At 45.5% G+C, this 20,455-nt stretch overlaps 1 protein-coding gene across 6 annotated transcripts in view; it reads right to left on the bottom strand.

Moving 5' to 3' along the window:
- The window catches only part of SS18 (SS18 subunit of BAF chromatin remodeling complex), a 390,130-nt gene that overhangs the window by 140,276 nt on the left and 229,399 nt on the right, over nt 1–20,455 (bottom strand). For 4 of the 6 annotated variants that reach the window (XM_078687399.1, XM_078687400.1, XM_078687404.1 and 1 more), the window contains one exon: nt 12,342–12,446. The exons of the other annotated variants lie outside the window; for them this stretch is intronic. In XM_078687399.1, coding sequence (XP_078543525.1) covers nt 12,342–12,446 — 105 coding nt within the window. The remainder of the gene's footprint in view (nt 1–12,341; nt 12,447–20,455) is intronic. 6 annotated transcript variants of the gene reach the window in all.

Below are 20,455 nucleotides of genomic sequence, written 5' to 3'. Positions count from 1 at the left end.
GTTGAATTGTTCAATTCCACAGACTGCTTAAAATGCAGAAAGCATCCCATTTTTTTTTTTTAAATCGCGCCTGATCCCTATATCAGATTTCCATCATTTGTGTGTCATTTTCATAATGAAACTAGCTTTTTTCCTTCTTTAATTAAAAGGGTTGGAAAGTTTAGCATGTTAATGCTTTAAATGCAATTTTGGTTTGGTGGCGCCGTTCTTTTGTCACACAATTTTCACTGAGAAAAAGGCCTTGCTACTTGTGCCAAGTTACCCAGAGTAACCGCGGGATTCCTTGTTGAAACCGTCTTTTACTTTAATTGTATGCGCTAGGTTGTTTTCGCAGAAGTTCAGTCACAGTTACATACAACCATTGTCTAAAAATATTTTTACTAACATATTCACTGGCTCCTGAGCAGACAAAGTCGAAGAGTCCGACATACTTTACGGACTAATGTGGAAATAAAATCTATAATTATGCCCCTTCGCTGCCCTCTGCGCGATCTAATTATGCCCCTTTGCGCGATCCCCTTTGCGCGATTAATAATTGCCCACATTAAAAGCCGGCACCATTTTGTTTTTAATTCACCCTTTGGTGTCCCAAGACCCCGAGCACGACACCCCTGCACCTGGCCTTCCTCATTTTCACCATCTGTCTCTGTGGTTTCTGCCAAGTCTGGGAAACCAGTACATGAGTTCCTGCTCCCCCGCAGAGATGGTTCATGTTTCTGACATGAAGCACGAGCACAAACCCCCAAATGAGGAAGCCTCCCCCTTCCAACTGTCAGACTATTTCACATCGCAAGTCCCCTCACGAAGCCTAAGACACGCCCCCATTTCTTCACACTCTGCTCCTCTTGCTGATCTTTGTTCCTCTATCTGCCACGACCTGTTTGTTCCTCTATTTTGCCTCGTGACCAAGACTGTATAAATATTCTGCTGTTGAAAATAAAAAAAAAAACACTTCAAGAGAGGGACTTGAGAGATTGCTCCTGTGCCCGCTTGGTGCTGAAAGCGCTCCTCTTAACTCGAGTTATTGGTCTTCTCCTCCTTCATTTGAGCACCATGGACTCCTCGCTTTGCATTGACAAGAAATTATGATTTATTAAGCATAGAAATTCAGAAATGAGGTAATAAGTAAATTTAATTTACCACATTATTTGGCGCCCGGAACAGGGACCTTCCCTTTCCCCCACGCGCCGGCGATATTGGACCCGGTACTGTCCCCTCCTGACCGTTGACGGACTTCAAAAGTGCACAACGCATGGAATTCCCGCTAACTCCCTCGAGGCAAAGAGGGGGACCGACTGCGGCCCAGCATCCACACGAGGCGGTGAGGAAATAGCGGAACGCCCTAAACCAAAGCTCAACCTGCGAAGTAGACGAGTCCGAGGTTCTACAAATCCCACCTTGAAACTGCGCGCCGCGTTTTCCCAAAATCTTCAAGAGGCCTTCCAGTTATTTTTCGGTGAGTACTGCTGAAAAGTATAAAAACGAACCCACAGCTTTTGTGGGGGCGGTAAAGATACGCGTTTTGTTGGTTTCTCACCTATCTTTGGTGAGGACTACTAAAACTAGTATAAAAGACGGACTCACTACCTTGTGGGCACGGTAAAGATACATGTTTTTTGTGGGTTTCTCACTTATTTAGTGAGGACTACTAAACTAGTATAAAAGACGGACTCACCTCTTTCGTGGGTACGGTAAAGATATTTGTTCTGTTTGTGTTTTTCTCACTTCTAAAATCTTTGAAAGTCTTGCCATCATGCCTATTTTCTCGAAAATATGTAAGATGGCAACAAAAAGGAGTATTCTTGAGAAGGAAATTCCCCTTCCTCCTCGGGATACTCCAGGGCACTTCATGTATGCAAAACATGGTGTTGGTGCACTTATTTATTGTGATCTATGGGTAGAATATACTAAAGACTTAGAACCCAGATATAGATGGCCTGAAAATGGTAGTTTTGATACGGAGTGTATTATGAAATTAGAGGAACAGTTATGGAAGAAAAAGAGAGTCTGCCAGTCACAGAGTGACTCAGTAGAATTATGGAGAAAAGAAGCCCATAGGAGGCAACAGAAGGAATTGCATAAAGTTGAAAAGGGTAAGAGAATGTCAGAGCAGGCCAAGAAAGAACAGTTACAAGAAATAAGGAAAGAAGTAGTTAGTGAAAGGAATAAAAGGGAACAATCAGCCATTTCAATTGGTTTTTATCCTGTATTGCCATCTGCACCTGAAAACCTTAACATTGCATCAGCACAGCCTACAGCCCCACTACCAGAGGATACTTTTACTAATTTTCTCTTAGATACTCCACCACCCTATGAAGTTCCAGTCATTCAACACCCTCTGCCTCCGCCACCCCTTTCACAACATAACGCACCACCTCTCACTCCAGAAGGGGGTGCCGTAGGTCCAGACCCAGGTAAAACAATTCCCGACTGCCCCTATGACCAAACTCCGAGCAACACAGGGGAGGCGGGCCGAATAAGTAAAATACTTCATGACTCCTGGGAAGAAATAAGACATCTACCAGCAATTGACACGTTTCTTCAAGCGGCCTCCGAGTTTCTTCGTACTGGAGAGAACTCACGAGCCATTAACGCTATGACTACAAGAAGATCACACCCTGTAAAAATGCACATGTATAGGTTCCTCCTTTGCTGTTTCATAAAACACATACAAGCAGAGGAAAGAAGTGTACCAGTTTCACTTTTTGACTTATTAGATTCCGCATCCGACCACACTAGTCTAGAACTTATAAATGATGCACTAGACAGGTTCACCCGTAAGGTGACCCGTATTCTGCAAAACTTGCAAACAAATGAAGAGAATAAGAAACTTGAGGAGGAAATTACTGAACCTACTGAAAAAGTCCTACCCGTTCGTTCTTCCGCCCCTAATTCACGAACACTCCCGCCTACATTCCTCCAAGGTCACTCTGAACGGTCATCTCCAGATGAATTATTTGAAAATACATCCAATGCATTAGAATACTGGTTAGACCAGGAACCTCCGCTTACACCGGAGGAGGAGGAAATAGCCAGAACTGCGACCCTATGGGTCTCTCAACATAAGATATATGACAATGACCTCATAGCCCAGTTTTTTCTAGCATTACCACGCTCACATCAAAGATTAGCAAGTCTCTACATGGTACATCTCATCACACTCAATGACACTCATTATAAACATGATCCAAGACTCGAAGATTTTCTGTCTGACTACGCCGATAACATGTTCCTCCACAATAGTTCAGTTTTTCTCAACACATTTATAGATTTTAGACAGAAATCCAGAAAGTGACTGGATATAGATCTCCCCATAATACGTGTTGATCAACTAATAGACTTCCTCAAACACGCCCCTAATCCCCATTCCGGCATGGTATACAGAAGAGCTTAGACTTCACCGACAATATTGTCGGAATTTAGAAAGACGCTGGAGGAAATCTTACTGCCCTATCGCTAAGCAATCCTACAAAGATGCCTTAACAATATATAAAAAGGCCATCACTATTCGGAAAATGACTTTTTTCTCGACCCAAATAAACAATGCTAAGAATTCGGCCAGAGAATTGTTTTCAGTGGTCAACTCCCTATCCACTCCTCCATCGGGTCTTGGAGCAGAACCCTCCCAAATGTTCTGCAATGCATTGTCCACTTTCTTCACTACTAAAGTGGCAGACATCTATGCATCCTTTGGTGGAGACACAGGGGCTAGATCCACTGCTAGTAACAAGGAACACCCCCATATCAATTATGACCGTTTTTCTCTATTTGCTGACACCTCAGAAGACCAAATTAGCAGATTCATTTCCATCACCAAGTCTGGATCCCCTTTGGACCCATGCCCTCCCTCAGTGATGGCTAATCTAAGTGAGGTGATCTCTCACCCACTTATGGAAATCTGCAACACTGCCTTTCAAACTGGATGCTATCCAGCCCCGTGGAAAAAGGCAGTGATCAAGCCTCTTCTGAAGAAGCCCTCCCTGGATCCCTCCGCCCCGGTCAGCTATAGACCCATTGCCTGTCTTCCTTTCCCGGCCAAAATCTGCGAAGCTCTGATGAATATACAGCTCTCAGAGTTCGTCGATACGCACCAACTCTTAGACGAAACGCAGTTTGGCTTTAGGAAGGGACACGGGACGGAGACCGCTCTAATAAAAGCTACTGATGAAATTAGAACCATCATGGATCAGGGAGGAACGGCCATCTTAATTCTTATGGATCTATCCGCAGCATTTGACACGGTCGACCATGTTATTTTGGTCGACCGTGTCACAGCTCTGGGGATTGACGGTTCGGCTAGAGACCTCATTTCATCCTTCCTGGCCGACCGCACCCAGACAGTCAAGTTGGGTAATTTCTACTCTCCCGTCTCTGCACTACCATGTGGAGTACCACAAGGCTCCTCGCTAAGTCCCACATTATTTAACATCTACGTAGCGGACTTAGCGAGGGTAATAAAGGCCTATGGGGTGCGATTAACTTCCTACGCAGACGATACCCAACTGGTACTGGCGATCCATAAGAATGGTACAGCAGTAGCAGCTAATTTTCAGGAAGCAATGCTCGCGGTCAGTACGTGGATGTCCTCCAACTGCCTAAGGCTTAACTCGGATAAAACCGAGGTTATGACCTTTGGCAACCTCGCCCCAGAATGGTCTTCCATCTGGTGGCCCAAACAACTGGGCTCTCCACCCGTCCCAGTGGTAAAAGCGAGGAACTTGGGAGTCATCTTCGACAGCAAATTAACTTTCAACCTTCACGTCAACAAGGTTGTCTCCTCTGCTTTCTTCATGCTAAAGAAAATAAAGAAACTGCTGCCTTATCTCCCCCCCTCTGCTGGGAAGACTCTAGTTTCCACTCTGGTATTCTCTAAAATGGATTATGGGAATGCCCTCTTCCTCAACACCCAGAAATCTGTGCTGTCAAAGTTACAGTCTGTACAGAATGCGGCTGCCCGAATTCTTCTAAACATCCCTCGCCGCCATCCTACTCCCCTTGCCATCCGTCAGCTTCACTGGCTCAGAGTAGAGAGCCGTATTAAGTTCAAGGCCCTCTGCATTGCCTATAAGGCCGTGCATGGCACTGGACCCAAATTCCTGATTGAGGCACTCCAACTGTACACCCCCAAAAGATTGCTGAGATCGGCTAACATTTGCCTCCTACCTGTACCTCGTACCAGACCGGTAACTTGGGGAGACCGCCGCTTTTTAGTGGCTGCGCCAAAACTCTGGAACCTTCTTCCACTAAATATCAAAAATGCCCCCAACCTGATGAGCTTCCGGAGGCTCGTAAAGACATGGCTGTTCGATCAGTGAACTCTACTATTGTGGTCCTGCTAGCTCACACATGCGCCGAGACACCTTAGGGTATTTGTTTGCGCAATAAAAATCTCAAAAATAAATAAATAAATAAATAAATTCCAGTACATCAGACAGGTCCATTTATAGAGGTCCGACTTCTTGGGGAGGATAGGAAGTTTCTACTAGACACTGGGGCCAGTAAAACAACAATAAGCCATCAAGAGGTCCCAGAGGCTCCTCTCTTGGGTTCAAAAAGTATTTCTCTGGGTTTCTCGGGACAACCTGTGACAAACGTCACGTCAAAGCCACTGCCCTTGCAGGTTGGTCCCCTCATGACAACTACAGATCTTATATTGACAAAATCATGTCCAGAAAACTTGCTTGGTATAAAAACATTGAAAGAATTAGGAGCTGTCATTGTTTGCTCACCTACAGATGTCAGACTATTTCTGCGAGATTTCAAGGGCCACTACACAAGTAGAGAATTAGATGAGCGTTTGAAAGATTTGCCACACACCCTGTGGGCCACTGATTCCACCACAGTAGGATGTATGGAAATAACACCTCACAAGGTTACCACTGAAACAGGGAGCCCAACTACCACGCATAAGGCAATACAAAATTCCACCTCAGGCTGAACAAGCATTAATGTTAATTATTCAGGACCTAATACAGTCAGGTGTGATTAAGGAAACAACTTCTAACATTTGCAATTCCCCTGTTTTACCAGTTCATAAAAAAGTGGAACCAGGAACACCACCTGTCTACAGACTAGTGGTGGATTTGAGAGAGCTCAATAAATGTGTCGTTCCACAACACCCTGTGGTTCCAGACATCTCCACCCTACTCACAGCCATAGATGCGGAAGCAACGCATTTTTCAGTCATTGACTTGAAAAACGCATTCTTTAGCATACCTATTCATCCAGACAGTCAATACCTTTTTAGCTTCTCCTTACAAGGACGAAGTTTCCAATTCACAAGAGCTCCTCAAGGTTTCACAGAGAGTCCAAGCGTATATAGCCAAGCATTAAAAAGACAACTAGATACTGTTCAAATGCCCACGGATACAGCCATACTACAATATGTTGATGATATCCTCATTACGGCCAGATCTGACGCAGCACGTGTTGAAGCATCACTACTAGTACTAGAATTCCTAGCTGCAAATGGCCATAAAGTTTCCCCTAGTAAGCTTCAATTTTGTTTACAGCAAGTGGCATACTTAGGGCACTTGCTGTCAAAGGAGGGTAGGCAGCTTACACAGGAACGCATCCAACTCATACAACAAATACCACAACCAACAACACAGAAACAAGTTCGAGCTTTTGTTGGTCTCACCTCATATTGTAGACAGTGGATCCCACAATTTGCACATTTCCAAACCGTTAGTGCAGCTGACAACACTCGAAGCTGGCGCTACTCCACAATTACCCTGGACAGATGAACACACGCAAGCCTTTCAGTCTCTTAAAAAAGCTATGTGTCAAGCCCTAGTGCTGGCAACACCTAATTACACCAAAGATTTTACATTATTTGTAACAGAAAACTCAGGTACAGCACTATCAGTTCTGACCCAACTTCAAGCAGACAAACGTAAACCATGTGGTTATTTTTCAAGCACATTAGATCCAGTAGCACAAGCATTGCCTGCATGTCTAAAATCAGTAGCAGCTACTGCACAAGCTATTAGACAAAGCAATTCTATTGTATTGTGACATCATCTGATAGTTCAGGTCCCACACGCTGTAGAACTTCTGTTAAACAGAACACAAACACAGCATCTGACAATAGCCAGACTCACCGGATATGAGATGACACTTTTTCAGCCACACATTGAGATTAGACGCTGCAACATTTTAAACCCAGCAACACTGTTGCCACTGACCTCTCCTACTGAAGAAATTCACGATTGTATTGACATAATTGATTTAGTGACCAAACCAAGACCAGATTTACAAGATACTCCCCTTGCTAAGGCAGAAATGACACTCTTTGTTGATGGTTCATCTATGAGACTCCCCACAGGAGAATTAGCAGCAGCCTATGCCGTCACAAATGGTACAGACACTTTAGAAGCACACAAGATAGAGATACTGTCGGCACAGGCAGCAGAACTCATAGCCCTAACACGAGCATGTCACTTAGCAAAAGGAAAGTCAGTTAACATCTACACTGATTCACAATATGCCTTTGGAGTTGTACACAACTTCGGTACATTATGGAAAGAGAGAGGATTTCTCACATCACATGGGTCCAGAATACAGCATGCTACACTCATCACTGCCCTCTTAGAGGCCAGTCAGTTACCAGAGAAAATCGCAGTGCTAAAATGTAAAGCGCACACAAAAGGAACAGATGAAATATCAAAAGGGAATGATTCTGCAGACAGTGCAGCCAAGTTAGCAGCAAACACAGAATTAAGTATACCACACCGCCAATATACAATACGAGACCCCTTTTCTGACATCCAGGATGTCCAAAGTCACGCCACACCACAGGAACTGCTAGAATGGAAGGAAAAAGGAGGGGTCCTTACAGATCAAGGCTGGATGACACCTGAAAGAGCAGTATGGTTTCTACCGGATGCCATGGTACAGGTTATGGTAAACACCATACATGGACCAGCGCATCTGGGAGAAAAAGCAATGTTAGACAGCATACAGAATATATGGCACAACAAACATTTGAGAGCTGCAGCCAAACAAAAAGTTAAAACGTGCATGATTTGTAATCAGTTCAACCCAGGAAAAGGCACAAAGGTGGAACAGGGAGGATTCCAACCCCCTGACCATCCATTTGAAGTTCTCCAGGTGGACTATATCCAGATGGAGAGATGTAGAGGTCACAAGTATGTGCTAGTTGTAGTGTGTGCTCTGACCAGATGGACAGAAGCCTATCCCGTCCCAGATTACACTGCAACGACAACTGCTAAACAATTAGTTAGAGAATATTTCCCGAGATATGGGTTGCCCCGCATCATCTACTCAGACAACGGCCAGCCCTTCTCCTCTGAACTCATGAAGCAAGTGTCTCTTCTGTTAGGGTACACTTGGAAGTTTCACTGTGTAAGACATCCTCAGGCAGCAGGTCTAGTAGAAAGGCACAACCAAACTTTGAAGACAAAATTGGCCAAGATATGCACTGACAAAGGCGTGGACTGGATGGTAGCCTTACCGGTTGCCCTCTTCTACATTCGTATGGTAGCCCATTCCAGAACTGGCTTATCTCCAGATGAAGTGGTCTTTGGCAGACCACCAAATATGTGGGGTACGCCAAGGCCTAAAAGAATAACTGATGTTGACAGTACTATGCTGACTGACTACCTGGCTTCCTTGATGTCTGCACTCCAATCTTGTCGTTCTCAGGTTGCTGCCACCTTCCCTGACAAAACCAACCCGGAAGAACACGCCATCCGACCCGGGGACTGGGTCCTCGTGAGGAACTTCGACCGGACCAGTCCCCTCCAGCCCAGGTGGAAGAAGCCAAGACTCTTACTACTAACAACACGGACAGCAGTGAAGGTCGAGGGCAGGAAGGGCTGGCTCCACGCAAGCCACTGCCGGAAACATTTTGGACAAAAAGACACTGTTGCTGATGGCCCTGCCAATCCCACTGACATTGTGACTGAACAATCTTTATTGCCTTTGGAACTAACCCCACAACAGGATTACAAATCAAAGTTAAGGTCTGCCATTCGCACTCTGGCTAATTAAGTCCATTGGGCGTCGGTCCAGTGGTGAAGCGGTTGGAGCATGGGAATGTATTTTAACACCTTGACTATGTGGGAGGAAAAAAAAATGAACTCTAGAAAAAGACATAATGGTCCTATTATATGTTTGACAGTATTATTTTTCCTCATGGCAGTTATGACGTGTCTTGGTTGGATTCTCCACACTGTTTTTTCTCCAACACAACACACCTCTCATACACCCAACAGCACTCAGGAACACACCTATCACGACCTACCCCCTCATGAACAAGCCCATAGACTAGCCTTGTGAAACAATACCTTCATACAGATGCTACACCACACTCAGCAGGCCAGTAATAGCACCAATTGTTGGATATGTGGCCGCATCCCACCTCATCAGAAAAAGGGAGGGATGCCTCTTTTTCCTTTCCCATTCTCTTATAATGGAACTTGTGAAGCCTGGTTCGCCCTAATAACAGCTGACGATACTACCCCCCCCTCCTGCCCTGACGGAAATAATTCATGCAAGAATGGGTGGCCTTGGGGGGATTTAAACAAGGTACTCAATACTGCCTGTTACCCTAATAAGGAGGGAGATCCTCAGGCGACCGGTACAGTCCTAGAAAGTGAAGAATACAAGCAAGGGAACATGACCATGTCCTACAAGATGTTAAATACCAAACCTAAAAAGAATGCTGGTCCCCCTTCCATCTCGGTCTCACCAGTAAAAGGACACCTGTGCATCCAGAAAAATGGCTCTGTTCCATTAGGACACAGTGACTGTCATACCACTATAAGTTTTGAAGACAGAGGAAAGTCCTCATTTCTAGCATCTCGCCATACTTATTTCATCTGTGGCCAAACGGCCTATGTGCAGCTGCCCTTGAACTGGGAGGGAACTTGCTATATAGCATTCCTGTTACCCCCTGTCTTTGTGGCCCCATCCACTTACCACCGAGACCTCCTAGTGCCCCATGTCAGACATAAAAGAACGATCGATACCTCCTTGGTTGACCAAACGGAAACCTCATGGGAACAGTATACAGATTTTAACAAAGGGTTCTTCTTCTTTGTTGGCCCTGTACAGAACAGCAAGCTTATACTCAGGTTGACAAGGACCTTAGAGGCTGTTGTAAACCAGACGGCGTCTGCCCTGGGGAGCTTAACCCAGGAGCAGTCTGCCATACGATTGGTTACTCTCCAAAATCGCCTTGTCCTTGACATCATCTTGGCTGACAGAGGCGGAGCCTGTAAAATTATAGGCTCTAGCTGCTGTATATTTATTCCTGATAATTCCCCATCTGTATACACGGCCATAACAAAATTACACAAGATTGCCGTAGGTTTACATCAAGAACCTGGCACTTGGACGTGGTCTGACTGGTTCTGGAAGATAATATCGTCCTGGGGATGGCAACTGCTGTCAGCAGCAGGTATAATATTCCTGATAATAACTGGATGCTGCCTTTGCATCCAATGTGGTCCTGCCCTGTGCGGTCTATGCGCTGCAAAATGCATTCCTAAACCACTTGTCCAGCAGAGAGAAAGGGAAAGAATCATGTTACAAGAATGTATAAATGATCTCATGCAAATTGAGATATAATGTAGGTACACTCTGGGGCAAGGAGGAAATGTGGAAATAAAATCTATAATTCTGCCCCTTCGCTGCCCTCTGCGCTATCTAATTATGCCCCTTTGCGCGATCCCCTTTGCGCGATTAATAATTGCCCACATTAAAAGCCGGCACCATTTTGTTTTTAATTCACCCTTTGGTGTCCCAAGACCCCGAGCACGAGCACGACACCCCTGCACCTGGCCTTCCTCATTTTCACCATCTGTCTCTGTGGTTTCTGCCAAGTCCGGGAAACCAGTACATGAGTTCCTGCTCCCCCGCAGAGATGGTTCATGTTTCTGACATGAAGCACGAGCACAAACCCCCAAATGAGGAAGCCTCCCCCTTCCAACTGTCAGACTATTTCACATCGCAAGTCCCCTCATGAAGCCTAAGACACGCCCCCATTTCTTCACACTCGGCTCCTCTTGCTGATCTTTGTTCCTCTATCTGCCACGACCTGTTTGTTCCTCTATTTTGCCTCGTGACCAAGACTGTATAAATATTCTGCTGTTGAAAATAAAAACAACCCACTGCAAGAGAGGGCCTTGAGAGATTGCTCCTGTGCCCGCTTGGTGCTGGAAGCGCTCCCCTTAACTCGAGTTATTGGTCTTCTCCTCCTTCATTTGAGCACCACGGACTCCTCGCTTTGCATTGACAAGAAATTATGATTTATTAAGCATAGAAATTCAGAAATGAGGTAATAAGTAAATTTAATTTACCACACTACAGTAGTAGGGTTACAGGGCAAATGATAAAATACAATATATCAAGACAACTGACTTGAATGGGTGAAATGAATATGGCTCAGAATCCAAGGAACATCACTCTCTGCTCATGAAATCTCGCACAGAGTTAAGTTTACACTAGTTTAATGGTGGGACAACGAACGCCTGCAACTGCATAACGTTTCCCAATCTGTACCAGGATCTTTTTTTTATACAGATCACAAATTAGAAGCTGTGATTTTCTCCCACAAAATTTGTGTGTTCTAGGAAACTGAGCATTTATTTTAAATCGGTGCATTTTTTAACAAATATTAAACGTTAATACATTTAACAGCTAATATAAGTACTCTGATATGGTTAACTAGCAATAAGCAAAATATTTTCATGGGCCAGCAATGACGGATATTACAATCACGTTGTCAGAAAAAAGTTTGCTAGAGCATCTTTGTTTTGGTCTATCTTAAGAAAAAACAGGAGTTTTTGCATTTCAGAATGCTAACTGTGGCAACGAGTGTCTCTTTCATGAAAAAAGGAATAGATTGGGTTCTACATATCGGAGGTGCTGGAATAACGAGCAAAAGCTAAAACATCCTGAAATCGAAAAGGGAGGGTTCTTGTTAAAGACATGTCATGAAATAACCAACATATTGTGTGCTTTTACCTTCAGTGATTAAAAGGCACAGGAGACGATGCTGGAAATGAAATCAATATGTAAAAAGAAATTCAAGAGTGTTTTTTTGCATAGCTCCTCATGTACTGTGTGGTGGTGTTGCACCAAATAGTATTATGGCAAGAGTGAAATAACAAGACATTGCAATCAAATTAGTAAAACTTTGACGGTTATTTTTCTTGTGTTACAAGTAAAGCTAAAGTACAAACTAAGCAACATCTGTTACTGAAATCACTCGTCACTTTTCTCACCCCCACGAGAAATGACAAATTAGCGATCTATATCAAAGGTTGGGAAGATATAGAACATGGGTAAGGTAGTATATTGTAAGACATTACCATCAGGGTAATACGGTTGGTTCATGCCTTCTGGAGGACCTTGTCCACCATGACTGTATTGGTCCCCATAATATTCTTCCTGGCCCGAGTACTGCTGTGGTGGGCCTGAAAAACCACAACCAGTGAAGATGTAAACATAATGTGCACTAAGTCTTCGCCACTAATTCTCTTATGCCATCAAGAAAAAAATTCTCTTCAACGTCTTACATGCTTTCCTTCCACATGCTGTTGCGTTTCAGACAATTTTTGCCGGGTGGTAGTGGTATTTTATGTACATGGTAGTTCTGATCAGTTAGACTCCTTAACATTCATGGAATGCACCCCAAATCCAAGCCCCGGATTCAGTACTAAAGCAAAAAAAAAGCAAAAGCATAAATATGTCCCATAACAAGCATACTGTCCATTTTTTCACGTGCTCCATTCTGGTAACGTTATTCTGAAAAAGGTATGTACACACTTAACATTTGGCTAGTTTCTAATCATGGCATCTGGTGAGAACCTTTGAAAAATCTGAAATGGCTAGTATTTTTTGCATATATACAGTTTACCTGTAAATCGTCTTCATTTTGGAATGTCTAGAGAAATCTTTCTGCTTTACAAGCCACAAGAATGTGCTATGTTACATAGGTGCCCTATTGAGACCAGATGACTGAGATCAAACTTTATAGGTAAGCTGGCTATTATTGTGCAGTGCATCTAAAATGATCAAATGTTATCCTCGGAATGCAGAGTGAGGGAAACGAACAAGTTACCTTCGGTAACGATATATTGGTAAGAGACATATATTAGTTATGGATTCCTCACCTTAGAATTACCCCCAGGCGTCAGACTGGATCTGGACAACTTTTCTTCAGAAGTACCCCTGCGCGTTGGTCCACTCCGCGTTAGTCGTTGGCATCGTGATCGCCAGAATGACGTTGCGGCATCTACTTAGATGCCACCCCTGCGCGCTGACGTCAGTTCTTTACACGACATTCCACGCCAGAAGTGCAGAGCCATGCAAGACAGTGACCCCTGACGCACAAAACCAGGGCCCTGAAAGGAAGTTCCTTACCATTGAAGTCAGTCCGCAGAAAAGGGAGGATGGGTGAGGAATCCATAACTAATATATGTCTCTTACAGATATATCGTTACCGAAGGTAAGTAACTGCTTCATCTGAAAAAGACTATTAGTTATGGATTCCTCACCTTTGAATAGATACCACAGCAATACCAACCCCGGTGGTGGGTCTGCGAACTAAGTTCACACCAGAAAGACCTGGAGAACTGAATGGCCAAAGAAGCCGTCTCTCTGTACTTGGCTGTCCGGGCAGTAATGTTTGGTGAACGTATGCAATGAAGCCCAAGTGGCTGCCTGGCAGATGTCATGAAGAGGAACACCACGTCCCAAAGCAGTAGTGGCTGCCGTCGCCCTGGTGGAATGGGCACGCAGCCCCACTGGAGGTTTTTTCTTCGCTAAGGAATAGCAGATTGTGATGCAAAGAATGACCCATCGAGAGATAGTCCATTTTTGCACTGCCCAGCCTTTTTTGGCGCCCACATAGCCAACAAAGAGTTGGTCATCTACCCAGAATTGTCATGTGCGAGCCAGATAGAATGAAAGCGCACGTTTTGGATCAAGACGGTGGAGCCTCTCCTCCTCTTTAGAAGGATGCGGGTGCGGAAAGAAAGTGGGTAAAGTGATGGACTGTCCTATGTGGAAAGAAGTAACCACTTTAGGAAGTAAAGAAGGGCTAGTGCCACAAGGAAGGAATGCCCTCAGTGCAAGATCAATCACCCAGAGCTCCAGCAGGCTTATGATCTCCGCCGGAGACCAGAGGCCTCTGATCTCTGCCTCCCCCATGTGGCCGCCCCACCCCAGAAGTGATGCATCTGTCACCACTGTGAGCTCTGATTGGGGAAGGGAGAGGGACCTGCCGTTGACCTAATCCTGTTTCGTTAGCCACCACTGCAATTGGTGTGCAGTGCCCTCCAAGATCTGGACGCAAACAGAAAGATTTCCCTGATGCTGTGCCCACTGGAACTTCAGGGCCCACTGCAGAGCCCGCATATGGCACCTAGCATAGTCCACCAGCAGGTTGCAGGAGGCCATGAGGCACAGTAGCCTCAGGGTCAGTCTGACCAAAACCCAGGATAGAGGCTGAAAGATTCGACTCAAACGCCGAATATCCCGGACTCGCTGCGCGGGCGGATAAGCCCAAAACTGCGCTGTGTTCAGAACCGCTGAGATGAAAAGGAGCTTCTGAGGGGGAATCATGTGTGACTTCGGCACATTGAGGGTGAACCCCAGCGAAGGTAGGAGGTCGGCCTTAGTCTGGAGGTGGGAGACGACAGCCTGGGGCAAGCCTGCCTTTAACAGCCAGTCGTCAAGATAGGCGAAGACTGGAACCCATGATCTGTGCAGATGAGCTGTGACCACCGCCATCACTTTTGCGAACACACGAGGGGTGCTGCAAAGGGGAGCACAGTAAACTGAAAGAGCTGGTGGCCCACCGTGAACCTGTGGGCCGGCAGGACGGGGATGTGAAAATAAGCGACCTGCAAGTCCAACGCTACCATCCAGTCTCCAGGGTTGAGGGCAGACAGGACCTGAGCCAGTGTCAACATTTTGAACTTGTGCTTCCGGAAGCCAGTGTCAACATTTTGAACTTGTGCTTCCGGAGGAAGCGGTTGACCTTCCTGAGATCCAAGATAGGACGCAGGCCCTTGTCCTTCTTGGGCTCCAGAAAGTAGTGGGAATAACAACCACAACCGACTTCTGGGGCAGGAATGCACTCGATGGCTCCCTTGGCCAAAAGAGCAGTCACTTCCTGGCGGAGAAGGGCGAAGTGATCCTCCGACATGCAATGGAATTAAGGTGGCATGGATGGAGGGGTAGTCTTGAAGGGGAGGGACTATATGCAAAACCCACCTGTCCGACATGATGTTGAGCCAGTGGGGGAGGTGATGGCGGATCCCGCCGCCCACTGGCGAATGGTGGGCTTGAAAGGTAGGACTAGGAGGGCTTGGAGGCTGCTGCAAAAGGGGTGCTGGTGGACTGGCCTGCCCGCTGGCCCCCAGACCCATGACGGTGGGTCCCACGTACCGGCCGCGCAGAGGCTGGACAGCTTACACTGGCCTGTGGCTCTGGACAGAACATGGCGGGGAACCCCTTCCATAGCCATGAAAGGGGCAAAAAGCAGACTGCGCAGGGGCGAGAGATAGAAGCGAGTTCCAAGGGCCTGGCCATAGCGCTGGAGTCCTTAAAGCACTTAAGCTCGTTGTCTGCTTTGTCGCCAAACAAGCAACGGCCATCAAAGGGCATGTCCAAAAGTGTAGCTTGGACAGCACCCGAAAAGCCAGTGGACCTCAGCCAGGCCTAGTGACTCAGGGCTACTGACGTTGAAATCATGCAGTCCACATCGTGTTGCGAACTTGGCTGCATCTTTTCCTTCAGCAACAACACGAGAGAGCCTCCTCCAGGCACGGTAGCAGCACCTGCGTGACCTTGTCCCACACAGAATGGGAGTAACGGCACAAGAGGCATGAGGTGTTCACTGACCGCAGTCCTAAGCTGAAGGAAGTAAACATTTTCTTCCCAAGATTGTCCAGCTTCTTTGATTACCTAACAGGTGGAGCGGTAGGGAATGCGCCCTTGGAAGTCGAGGCTTGGACCACCAAGCTCTCGGGGGTAGGTTGTTGGGAGAGGGAAATGGGTTTGCTAGGGGGTGGGCGGGTGGCGTCGGGCAAACATCCTATCCACAGGGGCCCCTGTATTAGGCTTGGACCAAGTGCCCAAAGGGATATCCGTGAGGGCCTCATTTAACAGCAGCAGGGGTTCCAAAGAGGCCGCCGCCGGTTGAAGCACCTCGGTCAGGAGGTTAGTCCTGACCGCAACCGTAGGAAGCTCAAGGTTTAAGGCCTCAGCCACCCTAAGCAACACCACTGCGTATGATGCACCCTCCTCCGTAGCCACGGTAGGGTGAGATAGCATGTCAAGGTCTGGAGAGGTGTCCAGACCACTGGCCTCACCCAACTCGTCTCTCTAGTCCGGTTCTTCTAACTGGTCTACCAGATGGTCCACAGACCCCTCCCAGTCCTCCTCACACTCGTCTGGTAGCCACTCGGGACAATAGGGAACACCAGGGGATAAACAAGGGTACAAAAGTACCAGTCGGCAGAGGTACCGACGTCGGTTAACGCCGGTTTGGCTCTGTGTCCATGTCGCGTGGGAGGCTGGGGTTGGGGACACAACAGGCGTTGGAAAGGGCGGAGGTGTCACCAATCGATTCGGCGCCGGATGTGTCGTAAGGTCGACCGGCGCCAATCTGGATCTAGGCCTGGATCCCTGGGGCCCTGTGGCGCCAACGCCGCCGGCATCGAAGGTCTAGAACCCCCAGCCGCAGAGTCGGGCTGGCCAAAGATGGAGTTGAGGGATTCGTAAAAGCTACGCAGCTGGGCAGGGGTCGCTCCGGCTCCCGGGAAGGCCAGAGATGACCAACAGGCCCTGCGGGCAGAGCCGGACGACTACCTTCTGCATCCTGTGTCACATCAGCCGACGGATGGGGAGAATACAAAGAGCAACAGTGGTTCTTCGCCTTCTTTTTGTGCTTTGACTTGCCCGAGATGTCGACGAGGAGTGGTGGTGATGGCTCCGCGACAAGTCCCGCAACTTCCCTCTCGACCGGGACCTCGAGTGGTGCGGAGCAGACTGCTGGGTCGCCAGAAGCTTTCAGGACCGCTCCCGCAAAGACTTCGGGGCCATGGCCCAGCAGTCGGAGCACGACTTCAGGTCGTGGTCACTCTCCAGGCACCAGAGGCATACAAGATGAGGGTCTGTTACCAACATCAGCTTGTTGCAGGAGCCACAAGGCTCGAAGCCGGTCTGCCAAGATGACATCTGTACCGCTCTCTCCGGATCTGCGCTGGCTTGCGTATTAAAAGAAAGGGGCGGCATCTAAGTAGATACCGTGACGTCATTTCGGCAATCACGACGCCAACAACGAACAAAGAGTCAACCGACGCCACCTACCGGCACAGGGGTCCTGCTTTAGAACAATTCTCCGGATCACGTCTGACACCTGGGGGTAATTCTAAGGTGAGGAATTCATAACTAATAGTCTCCTTCAGATAGATAGTTAAGAGGCCCATAACCTATGTAAGAGTCACAAATAAAAGTCCAAAAATAGAGGAGGCAAATATTAAAAACAAAAAATGGGGGATTTATTAAAAAAAAAAAAGAGAGAGGGACCTAGGCCAGAGTTGAAGGAGAAAGAAAGCAAGTCCAGACCTTAGGGTGGAAAGGAGTGAAGAGAGTCCAAACATAAGGGTACTGGACAGAGAGCCTAGGTGAGAGGGAGATAGAACCTACAAATGAGGGAAGCATGGACACCCGAGGGTAGAAAGGAAGGAGAGAAAAAAAAGAGGAGAGTCAGAGTGAGAACCCAGGTGTGAGAAAGCAACCACAGCCATGAAGAATGAGGAGAGAAAGAGAGCCCAGAACTGAGGGAGGGGGGCGGGGGAGGGGGGAGGAGTAGAGACAGCAGCCAAACATAAGGGTTGAGGTTAGAGACAAGGGACACTTATCATAAAATAGAACAAGAGCCCAGGTGTGAAGGGAAAGAAAGTCCAGGTGTTAAAAGTATGAAGAAAGCCCAGAAGTGGTTGTGTGTGTGTGTGTGTAGGGGGGGAGCAGATGGTAAAATATAAAATGCGAGGGGGAGAAAGACTCCAGACATGGTGGTGGAAAATATGAAAGTGCAGAAGCTACGATGGAGGAGAAGAGTCCAGACTTGAGGAGAGCCCAGGTGTGATGGGGTGGGTGGCTAATTGGGGCCCTTATATATTTCTCATTCTCCTTTGTGTGACTGTAAAATATTACAATTAAAGACAACTGTTACATAATGGTTACTTTGAGCTGCTGATAGAAAAAAGATTTGAATTCCAAATTATTTGACAACTAATTGACTTTTTAATTATTTAAGGATTATGAGCCATTATTTTTTGTAGTAACCTTTTATTTAAACAAAGTATGTGTCACATACATCAGTAATAGCTACCAAAGAATGCTATCTTTCCATTAACCTACTCTTGAAGTTTCAGAAACCTAAAGTCCATGCCTCAAAGGTTGGAACACTGGCTTTACTAAATATGGATTCACTACAATAATAAAAGATAGTTTGCCACTTACATAGTATTAGAGAAGGAAACCTCAAACCTGTAAACATTTGGAGGTAATGAGAATCCAGGGTCGACAGCCCAAATCGACCAAGATTTTTTTAAATTTAAACTGAGTAACATGCTGGCCTAGTTTCAATTAATGACATATGAAGGCCAAATAATTTATAATGAAGACCTCTAGGAAGAGGGCAAATTACTCAAGACGTTAAATAGAGTGAAGTAGGAGAGCTTTTGACGATCAAATCTCAAAGCTGGAACCCGATATTCTGGAAAGAGAGGTTGCCAATTGAATTGTTCATAATAACGGAAGACTCCTCGATCAAAGTAACAATGGCTGTTTGTCAGACGATATTGAAGAGGATGCAGTGGCTACAAGACTGGAAAAGATCCATATTTCTACCTATCCCAAAGAAAGGGGATGCAAAGGATTTTTCAAACTATTGCACAATAGCCTAAATATCACATGCGAATAAGATCATGCTGAGGATCATACAAGCAAGACTACAACCATACAAGGAGCGCGAATTACCAGATGTGGAAGCTGGATTCAGAAAAGGAAGAGGAACGAGTGACCAGATCTCCAACATGCGATGGATAATTGAAAAAGCCAGAGAATTTCAGATAATTTTTTTACTTTATAGACTAAACCAAGGCCTTCAACTGTGTCTCATGGAAAATTGTAGAATATACTAAAAGACACGAGTGTGCCAACCCACCTGATCAGCCTCACGGATATCTGTACACACCTAAGCGACAGTGAAGAATGAAAAACAGTGGTTCAATGTAAAAGGTGTTTGATTAGGTTGTATCCTATCACCATATTTGGCTGAGCTCTAAGATGAGCATACTGTACGATCTCAATGATGTTCAGACAGGAATCAAAATTGTAGTAAGAAAAATCAATAACCTGTGGTATGCGGACGACACAACCCTGATTCGAAAAGTGAAGATCTCAAAGCAATGATTGTCAATATCAAAGAAAGTAACAATACAGCTAGACTAAAGCTAAATGTAATACAAGACTAAAATTATATCAACAGGAATCTTACAAAGTGTCAGAATTGACAATGAAAAACTATAAAACAAAGACATCATTTTCTTAGGACTACAGCTAAGTTGAGATGGCGACTGCAACTCTTCAAGTCAGAAGACAGCTACTGCCAGGAATAAAAGCAATGACAAGCCTGGACAAAGTGATACAGAGTAAAGATATGAAAAGTCAAAGTAATTGTCTTTCCTGTAACAATGTATGGATATGAAAGCTGGACGACTGATAAAAATGATCGCTGAAGAACTGACTCCTTTGAACTCTGATGCTGGCAAAGGAGTTTGCATATCTCCTAGAAGAACATATCAATACTTGACCAGATCCAGCCAAACCTTTCTTTATAAAAATAATTTACGATAAAAAACGTAGCTCAAATATTTTGGATAGATAATGAGAAGCGAAGACTCGACAGAAAAAACAATACGTTAGGAATGATGGAAGGAAAACAGAAAAGAGGAAGACCAAGATTATGATGGTTATATGCAGTCAATAATGATACAAATAAGAATCTCAAAGACCCTAAAGAATTTTGTTATTAACCAAAACAAATGGAGGAATTTTATACATCGAATCATCAACAGTCAGACATGGTTGAATGGATAATAGAACAACAAAAGAGGGCTTAGAACTAAATTTTAAAAAGGGGTTTTTTTTTTTTTTTTTTTTAAATTGAAGTCGAAACGTCTTACAGGTTTGGAATACAAAAAACTGAGTAAAGCATCACAAAGTTTCACACGTTATTTTGGAAAATAGCGATATTTCTTCCAACATGTATACAATTTCAGTATCTCAGTTGAAAGTGGGACATCTCTCTTTCATAAAATTAGCATAGCAGCTTAAGTCTAGAAATTATCAAATTGTACAGTATACTATAGAAAATTACTTTTCTCCATAAAGCAATCGTGAA

Source organism: Lissotriton helveticus, chromosome 4_1, assembly GCF_964261635.1.
Source record: "Lissotriton helveticus chromosome 4_1, aLisHel1.1, whole genome shotgun sequence".
Taxonomy (NCBI): domain Eukaryota; kingdom Metazoa; phylum Chordata; class Amphibia; order Caudata; family Salamandridae; genus Lissotriton; species Lissotriton helveticus.
Note: the sequence above shows the minus strand (reverse complement) of the source record. Positions and strands in the feature narration are given on the sequence as shown.